The 16068-nt window shown below is 41.2% G+C and overlaps 1 protein-coding gene across 3 annotated transcripts in view; it reads left to right on the forward strand.

Annotated features, from left to right (window-relative positions):
- LOC125452469 (collagen alpha-1(X) chain-like) overlaps positions 1 to 13496 on the forward strand; it is a 56207-nt gene extending 42711 nt beyond the window's left edge. For all 3 annotated transcript variants that reach the window (XM_048530926.1, XM_048530929.1, XM_048530927.1), the window contains one exon: positions 11504 to 13496. In XM_048530926.1, coding sequence (XP_048386883.1) covers positions 11504 to 13314 — 1811 coding nt within the window. In that variant the 3' untranslated portion in view covers positions 13315 to 13496. The remainder of the gene's footprint in view (positions 1 to 11503) is intronic.
- Positions 13497 to 16068: the final 2572 nt, after the last annotated feature.

Genomic DNA, 16068 nt, shown 5'->3' on the forward strand with positions numbered 1-16068 from the left:
GGGATCCACGGTGGCTTGGCCACATGGATTCAGAATTAGCTTGCCCATCGAAGGCAGAGGATAGGGTGGAAGGGTGGTCTTCAGGCTGGAGGTCCGTGACTAGTGGTGTTCTGCGTGGATCCATACTGGGACCTCTGCTGTTTGTGATCCATTTAAATGACTAGGATTAAAATATAGATGTGTGGGTTAGTAAGTTTGCAGATGGTATTAAGATCAGTGGAGCTGTGGATAGTGTAGAAGGTTGTCAGGGGATACAGTGGGTTTTAGCTCAGTTGCAGATATTGGCGGAGAAATGGCAGATGAAGTTTAATTCAGATAAGTGTAAGATGCTGCACTTTGGGAGATTAAATGTTAAAGAAAAGTATACAGTTAATGGTAGGACCCTGAACAGCATTGATGTACAGACAGATCTTGAGTTCATGTCCATAGCTCCCTGAAAGTGGCCACATAATTAAATAGGATGGTAAAGAAGGCATACGGCATGCTTGCCTTTATTGTTCAGGGAACTGAGTACAAGAGTCAGGATGTAATGTTGCAGCTTTTTAAAACTTTGGTTGAGTCACATTTAGAGTATTGCATTCAATTCTGGTCGCCACATTTCAACAAGGATGTGAAGGCTTTGGGAAGGGTGCAGACAAGGTTTATCAGAATGCTGCCTGGATTAGATGTTATGAACCACAAGGAGAGGCTAGAAAAACTCGGGTTCTTTTCTCTGGAGCAGCAGAGGCTGAGAGGAGACTTGAAAGAAGTCTATAAAATTATTGAGATAACACAGTGTGGAGCTGAAGGAACACAACAAGTCAGGCAGCATCAGAGGAGCAGGAAATTTGACATTTCAGGTCGGGACCCTTCTTTAGAAACAGGTGAGGTCTTTCTGGAGGGAGGAGGATGACTTCCTCAAAGTGGGAATCCCCCAAAGATCCCCATTTCTGAAGAAGGGTCCCGACCCAAAATGTCAACTTTCCTGCTCCTCTATTGCTACCCGACCTGCTGTGCTCCTCCAGCTCCACACTGTGTTATCTCTGGCTCCAGCATTGGCAGTTCTTACTAATTCTGAATAAGTTGTAAAATTAAGAGATGCGTAGATAATGTTGATGGTCAGAATCTTTGTCCCAGTGTTGAAATGTCAAATACTATGTGGTATGCATTTATGGCCAGGGTAAAAAGTTAAAAAGGAGATATGAGTGGCAAGAGATAATGGGAACTGCAGATGCTGGAGAATTCCAAGATAATAAAATGTGAGGCTGGATGAACACAGCAGGCCAAGCAGCATCTCAGGAGCACAAAAGCTGACGTTTCGGGCCTAGACCCGTCTGATGAAGGGTCTAGGCCCGAAACGTCAGCTTTTGTGCTCCTGAGATGCTGCTTGGCCTGCTGTGTTCATCCAGCCTCACATTTTATTATCATATGAGTGGCAAGTTTTTTTTTACACAGAAAGTGGTAGGAGTCTGGAATGCGCTGCTGAGGTAGTAGTGGAGGAAGATACTATAGGGCTGTTTAAGAGACTTTTAGATAAGCACATGGATATACAAGGAAGAGGCGGATATGGACCAAGGACAGGCAGAATAAATTAGTTTAATTTGGCATTATGTTTGGTACAACATCGTGGGTCCATTCCTGTGCTGTACAGCTCTAAGTTCTGTGTTCTAGTATTCCAAACTAAGTAAGTGATGGGAAATTGCATGTTACTAATGATCATCAGTGTACATAAATATCAAGGGAAATGTTATGAATCTCGTGTGTATTTTTGCATAATCATTGTGAAAATAAAAGTGCACCATATTTTTGGTAACCTTGTGACATGGGTTGGTAAGTGATTAGATGTAGGGAGACAGTGAATAAGAGTAATGCTAATATTTTCTGATTGATGGAATGTGACAATGTGTTCCCCAATGACTTTTTACCTTGCATATCGTTTCAGATCATATGGTTAGGGCCAATCTCTTTTTGCCTCGAAGTAATGGAAATAGGTGGATAGTATGACAGGCATGGAATCTAGGGTAATAAAGTGTGAAGCTGGATGAACACAGCAGGCCAAGCAGCATCTCAGGAGCACAAAAGCTGACATTTCGGGCCTAGACCCTTCATCAGAGAGGGGGATCGGGTGAGGGTTCTGGAATAAATAGGGAGAGAGGGGGAGGTGGACCAAAGATGGAGAGAAAAGAAGATAGGTGGAGAGGAGAGGATAGGTGGGAAGGTAGGGAGGGGATAGGTCAGTCCAGGGAAGACGGACAGGTCAAGGAGGTGGGATGAGGTTAGTAGGTAGGAAATGGAGGTGCGGCTTGGGGTGGGAGGAAGGGATGGGTGAGAGGAGGAACAGGTTAGGGAGGCAGAGACAGGCTGGGCTGGTTTTGGGATGCAGTGGGTGGAGGGAAAGAGCTGGGCTGGTTGTGTGGTGCAGTGGGGGGAGGGGACGAACTGGGCTGGTTTTGGGATGCGGTGGGGAAGGGGAGATTTTGAAGCTGGTGAAGTCCACATTGATTCCTTTGGGCTGCAGGGTTCTCAAGCGGAATATGAGTTGCTGTTCCTGCAACCTTCGTGTGGCGTCATTGTGGCACTGCAGGAGGCCCATGATGGACACGTCATCTAAAGAATGGGAGGGGGAGTTTGGGCGCAGTCAATAAAGTTCAGGAATCTTTCAATGTTCTTAGCAAACAGTGCAGGGAATACTGTATGCCACTATATTTGTAATACTTTGCAAGTGCACTTCAGCAGACAACAGCATAAAATAGACCTTGACATAAAATTAGGAAATTATATCCTGGCAGAAATAAAAACCTGAAAATCTTGGTTATGGACATTCAAGATGCTAGGTTAAGCCGATGTGCTAGGCAATGCAAACAAATGGATGTTTGTTCTCAGATCGCTCATCCATTTCAGATTTCCAGTCCATGAAGCATTGTTGATCTCCATTGACATCGATCCCTTTATTAAAAATGCTTTTACTTTCTGGCACCTTAGCTTCATGTGTGCTCAAATCAAAATAGTTCCAAAGTTGGGCAATTAGTAAGTCTAGTGATATTACCACTATACTACTGCTTCCACTTTACCAAAAAAAATTTAAAAATTCAAACAGATATACAGTATAAGATTGTACATTAGCATATATTAACTTGATAAATGTAAAAACAGAATTACAGCTCAAACTTTAATATAATACTTTGGAGGTTTGACAACTCATCCTAGTCTGGTGATCATTTACCAATCTGGTATTATTCTTTGTTGTACTTGTTTAACAAGTTGATTATCTTGCAGCTGATTGCTGTCATTCAACACTATTGTACTATTATTGTCAATATTTTCTTTCTCATTTCTGTTTGTACATGATTGGTATGTCAATCCGAGTTGGCTTCTCATCCTTTGCAATGAAGCACCATGATTGATGATGACTTTGTAGGATTTAGTTTAGTTGCATATTTTAGAAACCATTGCTGGTATTTGTATTTCTCTGCCCAGTTTGCAGATTTTGTAGTTCTCTACCTGGTCACTTGTCATATATTACTTTAATTTTCCTCTGCTTTTGTAACAACAAAATGCAAAAAGATTGTCGCTCAACACTTGATGGTCATTGATTTGATATCACGTATCATTTGTTCTGCTGGACTTTTTCAGTGCGGTTAGTGGGAAATGATATATGGGTCATTCTCTATTAAGTGCAAAGCTTAAAATGGTTTGCCAGTAAATTGTGGTTTACTATCAGCTAATGCCTATTCTGATATGCCAAATATACTGAAAATTCTGGTCATCATGTCAGCAACAGCCACATGTATTGTGTTTTTAAGATGTTGAACAGTTGGCAATTTGAAGAAGTAGTCCATCACAAGGATGCAATCTTCCCCATGTACTGTGAATACATCTGTTGCTACCTTCTAGCACATGAACGAATGGAACATCGTGTGGAAGTAAAGATGCTGGGATTGGTATGTTTGGCTTGCCCCATATACATTCATGAGTCACTGAATATCCTAATTCATCCCCGGCTAATAAAGTGATTCATGTGCTGTCCTACTTGTGAATTCAATATCCATGGTCCCTGATGTAACATGAACATTATATCATAGTGTAATGCTTTTGACATTCGAACTTATGTAGCTTTGAAAATGACTTGTTGTAATACATCAAGTTATTCTCTATATGGCTAAAATGAATACATTTTCTCAGTACTTCTTTAACAGCGAGTGTCAAATTATCCCTAGATAATGATGTTTTGCAAAACCTGTAGTTACTTATTTTCAGCAGTTGTTGAGTGTAAATTCACGATGGCTCTGGTCAAAGTGCAACAGATCAAACTTTACAATGCCTTCAACTTTGCAGCTTAGAGCAGCAATGTGTAGATTCAAAAGTACCTCTTGATATTTGAGATAACAAAGTGTGGAGCTGGATGAACACAGCAGGCCAAGAAGCATCTTAGGAGCACAAAAGCTGACGTTTCGGGCCTAGACCCTTCATCAGAAAAGATATTTGTGTGTTTTGGGTAATCTGCTTGCATGAAGATACAACTACTTACATCTCATTTCAAAGTAGTTACAGTCTGTGCAGGTAACATGGTATTGAAAGATCCAACAAATTCTTATTACAGCTCACTAATATATACAAATATTACATTCATAGGCATTCCTATGTTTGTGCAGACATTAGGCTATTTGGTTACAAGCAGTAGCATACTTCCAGCAACAGTGGCCCAAGTTTAGATGGAGTTTGCAACTTTTATGCCCTCAGGTCAGGTGCTGTGATAGACTTACTATAACGGGAGCACATCACCTGAAGATATACTGACATGCTAAATGTAAGGCAAAACTCTGTGTGGCCTTTATCTAGTTTTCATGTATTCATCTGCTTTTCCCCTTGAATAGTCAATGCTATTTGTCTCGATTAATTACTGGTGGCAGCAACGTTCACTTTTGCGCTACTTGCGCGAGGAAAATATTTCTCCATAATTTATTCTTTGCTTTCTTAGCGATGATAAACATACCTTCTGGTTTTGATCTTACCTACAAGTGTGACTATCTTCTCTAAATTCAACCTTACCAAGCTCCTTCATAATTTTGAGGCCCTTTATTGGTTTCAGTATTCTCTGTTTTAGAGAACAAAATTTATCCTGATAAGTAAAATCTCTCAATTCTGGTACTATCCAAGTATAGTTTTCTCTAACTTTGACATTGCTTCCCAAAAAGATATTGCAGCAATTAAGTTGTTTAAGATTGGGTTTGTTTTTTTTTACATACAGGTGTTGAGAAATTTGAAGCAGAGATGGGTAAATAGGCTCAAAATCATTCAGCCAAGATAAGAATGGCACAAGAAAGATGAAATGGCTTATTCCTATTCCAGTGCTCTTACCTAAACAAAAATCTTATAGAATCATAATGTTATGGAAAAGGATCAGAGAGGACAGAAATTCAAATTCTCTTTCCTTACCGCCTGTGATCAGTGTATGCTTTTGTCAGGGAGGAACAAGTGGATTAATCACCCGCAAACGTTTCTTCGCTTCAAATAAAGATTGTTTAGTCATGCATTCACCCAGAAGTTTCTTGATATATCATTTACTCAAGACAAAAAAGTAGTTACACACGATAGCACGTTTACTAATAAAGATGAAAGGAAAAGTTTGTAGTTCATGTGTTTAGCTCATCTTAAGAAAAGGAGCATGTGTTATGGGCCAATTAAAGGAGGCATTTTCACTTTTGAAATGCTGGTCAAAACTGATTCAGTAGTTGTATATTAAAATTATTGCAGGATTCTTTCAATGAAATGGATGTATAGCATGTCAAGAGTGGTTTTCTTACCAGGACATCAAATTTCCGTACTGATGAATATGAAAGGGACAGGTGGGAGACTACAGCTTTAACTTAACTGTCTTTCTGCTGCTTGTGGCATTCTGTATAATTTAATATTTTTAAAATTGAAAAGTAACATGTGGCTCACCACATCTCTCTTCCAAAAAAGGTGTTGGGTTCAAGTTAATCGTACACAACTGGGGTCTTTCCCTGCATTATCATTGTCTTTGCTTCAAAATGACCTCATCCCCTCGAGAACAATTAGGATGGTCCCAGTGTATTGCATTTACACCTTTTAATTCTAAAGTATAAGAATGTAAGGCAGAATAGTATCAGGAGCAGCTATAATGTTCCAAATAACCAGCTAGAACTTTAAGAATGATCAAAGCTGCTGAATGAAAACCAAAAGAACTGCAGCTGCTGTAAATCAGAAACAAAAACAGAAATTGCTAGAAAAGCTCAGCAGGTCTGGCAGCATCCAAGGACGGAAATCAGAATTCATGTTTCAGGTTGAGTGACCATTCCTCAGAATGGACCCTTCAGAATGAAGAAGGGTCACTTGAGCTAAAATGCTAACTCTGATTTCTCTCCACAGATGCTGCCAGACCTGCAGAGCTTTTCCAGCAATTTCTGTTTTTGTTTCAAACTGCTAACTGTTCAGTTTGTTGAGGTAAAAGAAGCAGTTGTAAAATCATACAAATGACTCAATGTCTTCAGAAAAAGAAGATAATTGCTTGGCAAAATTGATCAGAAAAAGCTGAGAAAATAAAAAAATACAATATTTCACTTTATGAATCCCTTTCTTCTAAATAATATTCAGCATTTTCGTAAATATTTCTCTCTTCATTAGGAGATTTCTGTCAATGTTGTTCTATTGCTGCCAAAATGAGATTGATAGAGCCAGCTCGGAAATGGTCTTAATTCATCCTGATTCAACAGACTCAAGTTTGATTGGTTAATATGTGGGAATTATATCTTGTAACAAGTCCTGAAAACATGGAACAAAATATTATGTTTGGCCAAGATTTAAAAGGGACCTTAGAAGCATTTTTTTCACACAGAAGATGGTTCATATGTGGAATGAATTGCCAGAGGAAGTTGTAGATGTAGGTACAGTTACAACATTTAAAAGACACTTGGATAGATACATGAATAGGAGAGGTTTAGAGGGATATAGGCCAAATGGATGTGAGTGGGAAGTTTCATTTGGAAAACTTGGTCCACATGGACGAGTTGGAACAAGGGTCTGTTTCCATGCTGTATAACTCAGTGACTCTATGGCTCTTGTGTACAACCATCAATTGTGTAAATCATTGTTTACAATTTAAATATGGAAAATATTTTGTATTCAATACTGAAACTTACATTGCTCTTTGTGCATCAAAGTAATGAAGAATATATCTTCCTTTACTTATAAATTTTATTTTATTGTTTTATTAACCTCTTTCTTAAAGGTAGTTGATCAGGCTGTTATTATGTCAGTGGAGATTTACTGCTATTTTAACCTCACATGCAAGAAATTGTCAGTAAGTGGTATAAAGATCCTGAGAGGTCTTGACATGATGAATGCAGTTTGAGGATGTTTCCATTTATGGGAGAACGAGGGACTACTGTTTAAAAATCATGGGTTACCCATTTAAGAGTGACGCAAGTTGATATTTTCTCTTTAAGATAGACATTCGTTTTTGAAACACCCTACCTCAAAAGACAGTGGAAACAGAATATTTAAAGATTTTTAATGGAGAGTTAGCTAGATTCTTGGGAAGAGTTTGAAATGAAGCTGAGGTTACAATCAGAGCAGGCTCAAGGAGCCAAATGGCCTACTCCTGTTCGAACTTGTATGCTTATGCGTCATAAAATAACAATAGCATCATCTACTGGTACAAAGCTGGTTTTACTTATTGTTCCAATGTTCTTGTTTACTTGAACATCTTTCTGCCTTTTTTTCTAGTTTTAGACCTTTCATTCTTTTTTATGTCTAGTTATATTTTTATGTTCTTATTTTTTCTTTTCCCCAGGGCAGGATTGAGTGCCACGAGGGGTCATAGTTTTAAGGTGTTAGGAGGAAGGTATAGAGGAGACGTCAGAGGGAGGTTGTTCACCCAGAGAGTTGTGAGCGCATGGAATAGTTTGCCAGTGGTAGTCGTGGAGGCGGAGTCATTAGTGACATTTAAGCGACTGCTGGACATGCACATGGACAGCAGTGAATTGAGGGGAATGCAGGTTAGGGTATTTTATTTTTGGATTAGGGATATTCCACGGCACAACATCATGGGCCGAAGGGCCTGTACTGTGCTGTACTTTTCTATGTTCAATGTTCTATGTTCTTTGTGATGAATGACTAATGATTTACTGGGTGTTTGATTTTAAAATGTCTCACTTGATAATTTAGTCCGAAGTCATTCAAAAGCCCAGAAAGAACAAATAACATAGATTAAGGACCCTTGTACAAAACAATCATGGTCTCCAGTGTCCCATATGTCCTATTCTTCCAAACTCTAATAACTCCTTTCTAATCCAGTGGGATATTTTGAATTGCATTTACATGTATGGAAGTAAAACAAAATACCCCAGGTTTGTGTCATTAGTAGTGCTGTTAGTAGTTTGGTTTCTACTTGCTGTGTTGTGGAGGACAGAGTTTTCACTATACAGGAGAATTGTCTTCTAAATTCACAAGGCAAATTGAAAAGTGGGCTATTTCTTTGATCAACCATCAAGTCCAATTGTTTCTTCCATAATTTCAATTAATGCTTCAACTGTTACTTAGGTGAACATTTGTAACATTCATTCCTATCTGCTTCAAAAGGAGAGGTTTTACAATATACCCTGTCTCTTTGCCCTTTATATTTTAGTTATGTCCCCATCAGCTTCTCTGCGCAAAGGAAAATAACCCCGATCTATCTGGTCTCTCTCATAGCTGAAATTTGCCAGCCCAGGCAACATTCTGGCGAATCTCTTCTAGACACTCTCCAGTGCAGTTATGTCTCTCTTAATACAGTGACCAGAACTGCACGTAGTACTACAGTTGTGTCCACATTGATTTCTGGTACATTTCTATTATAACCTCTTTGATCTTGTATTCAACACCTGGACTAATAAAGGCAAGTGTCCCTTATGCCTTCTTAACCATCCAATCTATCTGTCCTGTTGCCTTTAAGGATCTTTGTTAGTCCTCACAAAATGCATCTCCTCACACTTTTCAGGATTAAATGCCATTTACCAATGTTCAGCCTGTCTATGTCATTCTGAAGTCTATGGCTTATTTTGCCACTATTTAACACATTGCCAATTTTTGCATCATCTATGAATTTACTGATCAAACTTCCTACATTCACGTCTAAATTGTTAATGTTCGCTACAAATAGCAAGGGACTGAACACTGAACCCTGTGATAGGTCATTGGACAAAGGCTTCCAACTGCAAAAACAACCTTGGAAAATCACCCTCTGCTTCCTGCCACCCAGCAATTGGATCTAATTTGCCAAAATGCCCTGGAGACTGTGGATTCTCACCTTATTTATCAACCTTATTTATCAGCTTGGGGACCGCTTTGCAGAACACCTCCGCTCAGTTCGCAACAAACAACTGCACCTCCCAGTCGCAAACCATTTCCACTCCCCCTCCCATTCTCTTGATGACATGTCCATCATGGGCCTCCTGCACTGCCACAATGATGCCACCCGAAGGTTGCAGGAACAGCAACTCATATTCCGCCTGGGAACCCTGCAGCCATATGGTATCAATGTGGACTTCACCAGTTTCAAAATCTCCCCTTCCCCCACTGCATCCCTAAACCAGCCCAGTTCATCCCCTCCCCCCACTGCACCACACAACCAGCCCAGCTCTTCCCCCCCACCCACTGCATCCCAAAACCAGTCCAACCTGTCTCTGCCTCCCTAACCGGTTCTTCCTCTCACCCATCCCTTCCTCCCACCCCAAGCCGCACCCCCAGCTACCTACTAACCTCATCCCACCTCCTTGACCTGTCCGTCTTCCCTGGACTGACCTATCCCCTCCCTACCTCCCCACCTACACTCTCTCCACCTATCTTCTTTACTCTCCATCTTCGGTCCGCCTCCCCCTCTCTCCCTATTTATTCCAGTTCCCTCCCCCCATCCCCCTCTCTGATGAAGGGTCTAGGCCCGAAACGTCAGCTTTTGTGCTCCTGAGATGCTGCTTGGCCTGCTGTGTTCATCCAGCCTCACATTTTATTACTTTGGTCCCACTTGTCCATACTGACCAGCTAACCTAAATTAATCTAAACTCATTTGCCAGCATTTCATCTATATTCTTCTAAACCCTTCCTATTCATACACGTATCTGGATGCCTTTTAAGTGTTGTAATTGTACCAGCCTCCATCAGTTCCTCTGGCAGCTTATTCCATACACACACCACCCACTATGTGAAAAATTTGCTCCTTAGGTCCCTTTTAAATCTTACCCCCCTTGACTTAAACCTATACCCTCTAGTTTTCGACCCCACAACTTGGGGAAAACACCTTGATTATTCACCCTACAGGTGTACATCATGATTTTATAAATCTGTATAGTGTCGCCCCTCAGCCTCAAATGCTCCAGGGAAAATAGCCCCAGCCTGTTCAGCCTTTCCCTATAGCTCAAACCCTCCAACCCTGGCAATATCCTTGTAAATCTCCCTGAACCTTTTCAAATTTAACAACATCTCTCCTATAGCAGGGAGACCAGATTTGAACACCATAGTCCAAATGTGGCCTAACCAATGTCTTGCACAGCTGCAAATGACCTCCCAACTCCAAAACTCAACGGACTGACTTAATAAAGGCAAGCATTTCAAACACCTTCTTCACTATTCTGTCCACCTGCAACTCTACTTTCATGGAACTATGCACCTGCACTCCAAAGTCTCTTTTTCGGCAGCACTCCCCAGGACCCTAACATAATGTGTATAAGGATCGCCCTGATTTGCCTTTCCAAAATATAGCACCTCATATTTATATAGATTAAGATCCCATTGTACTCTGAAAACAACCTTCTTCACTATCCACTACCCCACCAATTTTGGTGCCATCTGCAAACTTACTAGCCATACTTTCTAGATTCACATCCAAATCACTTGTATAAATGTCAAAAAGCAGTGGACCCAGCAACGATCCTTGTGGTATGCCACTGGTCACAGGCCTCCAGTTTGAAAAGCAACTCTCTACCACCAACCTCTTGTCTTCTACTTATGAGATGTGTACCCATCTGTTTTTCAAGTTATTCATTCATGAGTTGTGAGCATACAAATAACCCTCAAATAGCCTTTATAAAGGATGCAGTGAAATACTTGAGATTCACAGTTTGATTAGATCAGGTAAGGACAACAGATTTCCTTCCAGGTAGAAATGTAGTCATCTTTTTAGTTATCATTATCAAACTAGACCTTTATATTGGATTTATATAATTAACATAAATTCTGCAGCTGTCATGATGGATTGTGGAAATTGGAAGATTAATCAGGGCCTCCAAATTATATTGGCTAACTACTGTGTTTCCATAAACCAGAAAATGTATTCTTGCTTGTGATGCTCATATTTTATGAATGAATTTAAATATCCTCAAAATCTCCACAAAGGAGCAAGTTCTACATTCAAACCAGTCCTCTCAAATTACTTTTAGATTTAACACTGTGGGAGATTAATTAGGCAATTTAAAGAAAATAAAGTGACAAAATATGGATTTTAAATTATGCCTATTTTTCCTTTTTACAGGCATCAGAGGTCCACCAGGTTTACCTGGACCAAGAGGTCCACCTGGTGCAAAAGGTGCTGCAACTATAGGACCTCCGGGCATATGTGGACCACCTGGTCAGACAGGAATGCCAGGACCATCCTGTGCAGGACATCCAGGCATATCTGGAACACCAGGAAGAAAGGGCGAAACAGGAATCTGTGGGCCAACTGGTGACATAGGACCTCAAGGACAACCAGGACATCAAGGGTCTCCTGGACCTGTAGGTTCTCCTGGAGGTACAATAAAAGCTGTGGATGGTGAGGCAGGTCCACAAGGACCTCCAGGATCTGCAGGATCAAGAGGTGAACATGGAATTTTTGGGGAACCAGGATATCCAGGTCTGTGCGGAGAAAAGGGTGATGTTGGATTTGGCCCTCCTGGCCTTACAGGACCAAAGGGATATCCAGGGCCTCAAGGTGAGCCAGGAACTCCTGGCAAAATATTTGCAGGTCTACCGGGCGTTCCTGGTATTCATGGTATTTCAGGAGAAAAAGGTGAAAGTGGAGAACCTGGTAGACCCGGAGCTGCTGGTTTACCTGGTGAAAGAGGCTCAGAGGGGCCACCTGGTATATCAATTTCAATACCAGGAGCAGATGGGAAACCAGGACTTCCAGGGCTTCCTGGAAGCAAGGGTTCTCCAGGTCCACAAGGTATACCAGGTATTCCTGGACCACCAGCTATTGGAAAAGCAGGTTTGCCAGGCCTTAAAGGTGAACCTGGTCCCAGAGGTATGGATGGCTTTGCTGGTGAGAAGGGTGTTCAAGGAATAGATGGAGAATCTGGTATTGCAGGATCCACAGGGGTATCAGGGCCAACAGGACCAGCAGGTATGCCAGGTACTCCAGGTGAAGACGGTAATCCAGGACCACCAGGAGAACCTGGCAATATAGGCCTGCCAGGAATTCCTGGCTTACGAGGTGATGAAGGACTAACAGGTGCTCCAGGAAAATCAGGAATTCCAGGAGAAGAAGGTATCCCAGGATTACAAGGAAAAGAAGGGCCACCTGGCCCACAAGGTGATAAAGGACCCATAGGTGGACCTGGTGAAGTTGGTATACAAGGCATTCCTGGTTTCCATGGACCAGTGGGGATTCAAGGTAATTATGGAGAAATGGGACCTGCTGGCAAAATAGGGGAACAAGGTCTAAATGGGTCTCGAGGTCCTCCAGGTCAGAAAGGTATGAGAGGAGATCCAGGAAAGCGAGGTCCACCAGGCCTTTCCAGCCCTTTCATATCAGGAACCCTTTTGGGAGAAGGTATGGAAACATCCAGTGATGCAAAACTGCAAGGACCACCAGGCATCCCTGGCCCATCAGGCCCACCAGGTTTACTGGGTCCCCCGGGCCCACCAGGAGAAACTGTAATCCAATCAATGCCAAATCCTGATCAAGGTTTTAAAGCCATTCTCACTACACCATATTCTACAACAGGAATGCCAATAGTTTTTGACCGACTACTATACAATCAAGCCCATGTCTATGATCCAGCAACAGGAGTTTTTACATGCCAAGTACCAGGCATCTACTATTTCTCCTATCACATCCATGTCAAAGGCAAAAGTGTTCAGGTTGCACTGTATAAAAATGGTGAACCAATTCTATACACGTATGATGACTACAATGAAAAGAAGATTGATCAAGCCTCAGGCAGTGTTGTGTTACAGTTACAGGAAATAGATAAAATATACTTACAGTTGCCCTTCCAGCAGTTTAATGGATTATACTCCTCTGATAAAATGCAATCATCCTTCTCAGGATTCCTGGTTCACCAAACAAATTTATCGAAGTAGGGAGACTATCAGCTAATGATAAAAGATATTTCATTGTAAATCATTTTGAAAAATAACAACAGATTTTTGATCTTGGAATAAAATATACTTTAAAAGTATGCAGGAATGCAAGAATGGACATATCAATAAATCATCAAAATGCCATTTAACAAGCAGCTTGTGTATCTAATCACCTTATGCCTTTTCACTGGAGCTACTAGTAAATGCATTGATTTTGAATAAATGTCTGTCTGCAGTCTGTATTTATGCTCATTTGCACGCTATTTCATGCATTAAAGATATTCATCAGAAAGCTGTCAAAAGCAAAACTTCAGTCACTTCTGAGAGGGTGTCATGGGGTTCCTGTGAAAGCTAAATTCCATACTAGAACTCATACCAATGCAAGAAAATATATTTGCATTTTATTGCATTCTTAACATGTGAATATTATTCTCTGTTATTACAAATATTGAATATGCTTTTAATGTCTACAGCTTCGTTATGAGAGGTTTCTATTTTTATCCAAAAATTTCATTGAGTGTCTCAATAATACTATATTCAGAACAAAATGGGTTTCTACTTCCCTTTTGAAAATTAATATTACAACACAAATAAAATTTCATGGTTCCTAAAGTCAGGTTCACTGATAGCATGTGGTTATATCAATTCAAATCTATCCAGTCATTTTTTACACCAAAAACAGCAATTTTCTGCAACTTTTGGGGGATCACTGCCAGGCTGAAATGGGGATCTGAAACATATACAAAGTGGGAAACAATCAATCATCTTGAATTTCCTAGAATTAGCCAAATAGTGGCCAATTAGAGGACAAAAACAAGATGGCAACTGGGTTCACAAAGAAAGCCCTTTGATTTGAAAATAGCAGCAAAGTGCCATGGCAGAGGTATGAGGGAGAAGGAACACCAAAAAATCTCTCTGAGCTATGAAGAATACCTGAAGAGGCCAGAGTTGCTTTCTTTAGAGAAATGAAATTGAGAATGAGACCTGAAATATGTGTACAAGATTGTCAGGGGCATAAATAGTTAGATAGAATGGCACTTTGTCTATTAATAGAATGGTCAATAACCAAGGGTAATAGATTTAACGTAAGAAATAGAAGGCTAAGAGGAGAGCTGAGGAGAACTGCTTTTCACCAGAGGGCAGAGGAAGGCTAGAACTCACAACTTGAAAGGTTTTTTTTAAATTCACTCAGGGGAAATGGATATTGCTGGTTGGGAAGTATTTATTGCCCTTGATCAATTGTCCTTGAAAAGGTGGTTATGAACTGCCTTCTTGAACCACTACAATCCATGTGGTACACCCATAATGCTATTTGGAAGAGAATTCCAAAAATTTGATCCAGAGATACTGGAGAAATGGCAGCATATTTCCAAGTCAGGATAGTGAGCGGGTTGGATGGAAACTTACACACGATGGTGTCCCTATGTATCTGCTGCCTTAGTCCTACTATATTGGAGTGAACGGTGGCTCAGTGGCTAGCCCTGCTGCCTCATTGTGCCAGGGACTCAGGCTCGATTCCAGCCATGGGCAACTGTGTGGAGTTTGCACATTCTCCCGGGTCTGCAAAGGTTTCCTCCTACAGTCCAAAGATGTGCTGTTTAGGTGGATTGGCCACGCTAAACTTCCCCATTGTGTTCAAGGATGTGCAGGCTAGGATTAACCATGGTAAAATGTGGGGTTACAGGGATATGGTAGGAGGCTGGGCCTGGGTGTGATGCTCTTTGGACGGGTAGTGTGTACTCAGTGGGCCTCATGGCCTCTTTCTGCGCTCTAGAGATTCTATTCTATGATTCTATGAAATAGTTGTAAGTTTGGAAGGTGCTGTCCGAAGATCTATGAATTTCTGCAATGCATCTTGTAGATTGTACACACTGCTGCTACTGGACATTGGTTGTGGAGGGAATGGATTCTTGTGAATGTGGTGCCAATCAAGTGGGCTGCTTTTTCCTGAATTGGGTCAAGCCTCTTGACTGTTGCTGGACCTGCACTCATCAGCTAAGTGGGGACTTAACTTGTCCCTTGCAGATGGTAGACAGGCTTTAGGAGTCAGGAGGTAGGTTACTAACTGCAGGATCCTCAGCTTCTGACCTATTATTTTAGCTAAAATATTTAAATGGTGAATCCCCATGACTCACCAAACTATCTCCAAGGTGTTGATAGTGTGGGATTCATTTGAATGCCATTGAATGTAAAGGTGCAGTGGTTAGATTGTCCTTTATTGGAAGTGGCCATTGACTGGCATTTGTGCAGCACAAATGTTACTAACTCAGCAATCCCTGGCTGAGGAGATAAATTAAGGATATTCACAGTTAAGATAGCATTTTGATATTAACTTGTCTTGCTATAGTCTCCAGGGTTACATGCCAAAAGCTAGAAAATGCGACTCGTGTTGTCAGATCATCATTGATGGGTGTAAATACAAGGGACCGAATGGCCCCCTTTGGTGCTGTCAGAGGTTGTGTGCCTATGACTCAATTGAAGGTAGAAGGGTGAGATCTCATATCCTCAAGGAGGGATGAGGAGCTGTGGGCCCGTGTGGTGGTTGGCAAGTGACAATTACTCTGGTCTCAACACAGGGAGGCAGTTTGACCAACAAGGGCCTGGCAATTCACAAAGCCATGGGCTGAGGAGGTAAACAGAGAACATTATCAGCTATGTAAAGGGAATGAATAGTAATGGTGGGGGCAGGGGCGGAGGCTGAAAGACAGCTGAGGACACAGGGACAGCAGATAAACATGAAGGATGCGGTGGTGG

The sequence above is a fragment of the Stegostoma tigrinum genome, chromosome 4 (assembly GCF_030684315.1).
Source record: "Stegostoma tigrinum isolate sSteTig4 chromosome 4, sSteTig4.hap1, whole genome shotgun sequence".
In the NCBI taxonomy this organism is placed as follows: Eukaryota; Metazoa; Chordata; class Chondrichthyes; order Orectolobiformes; family Stegostomatidae; genus Stegostoma; species Stegostoma tigrinum.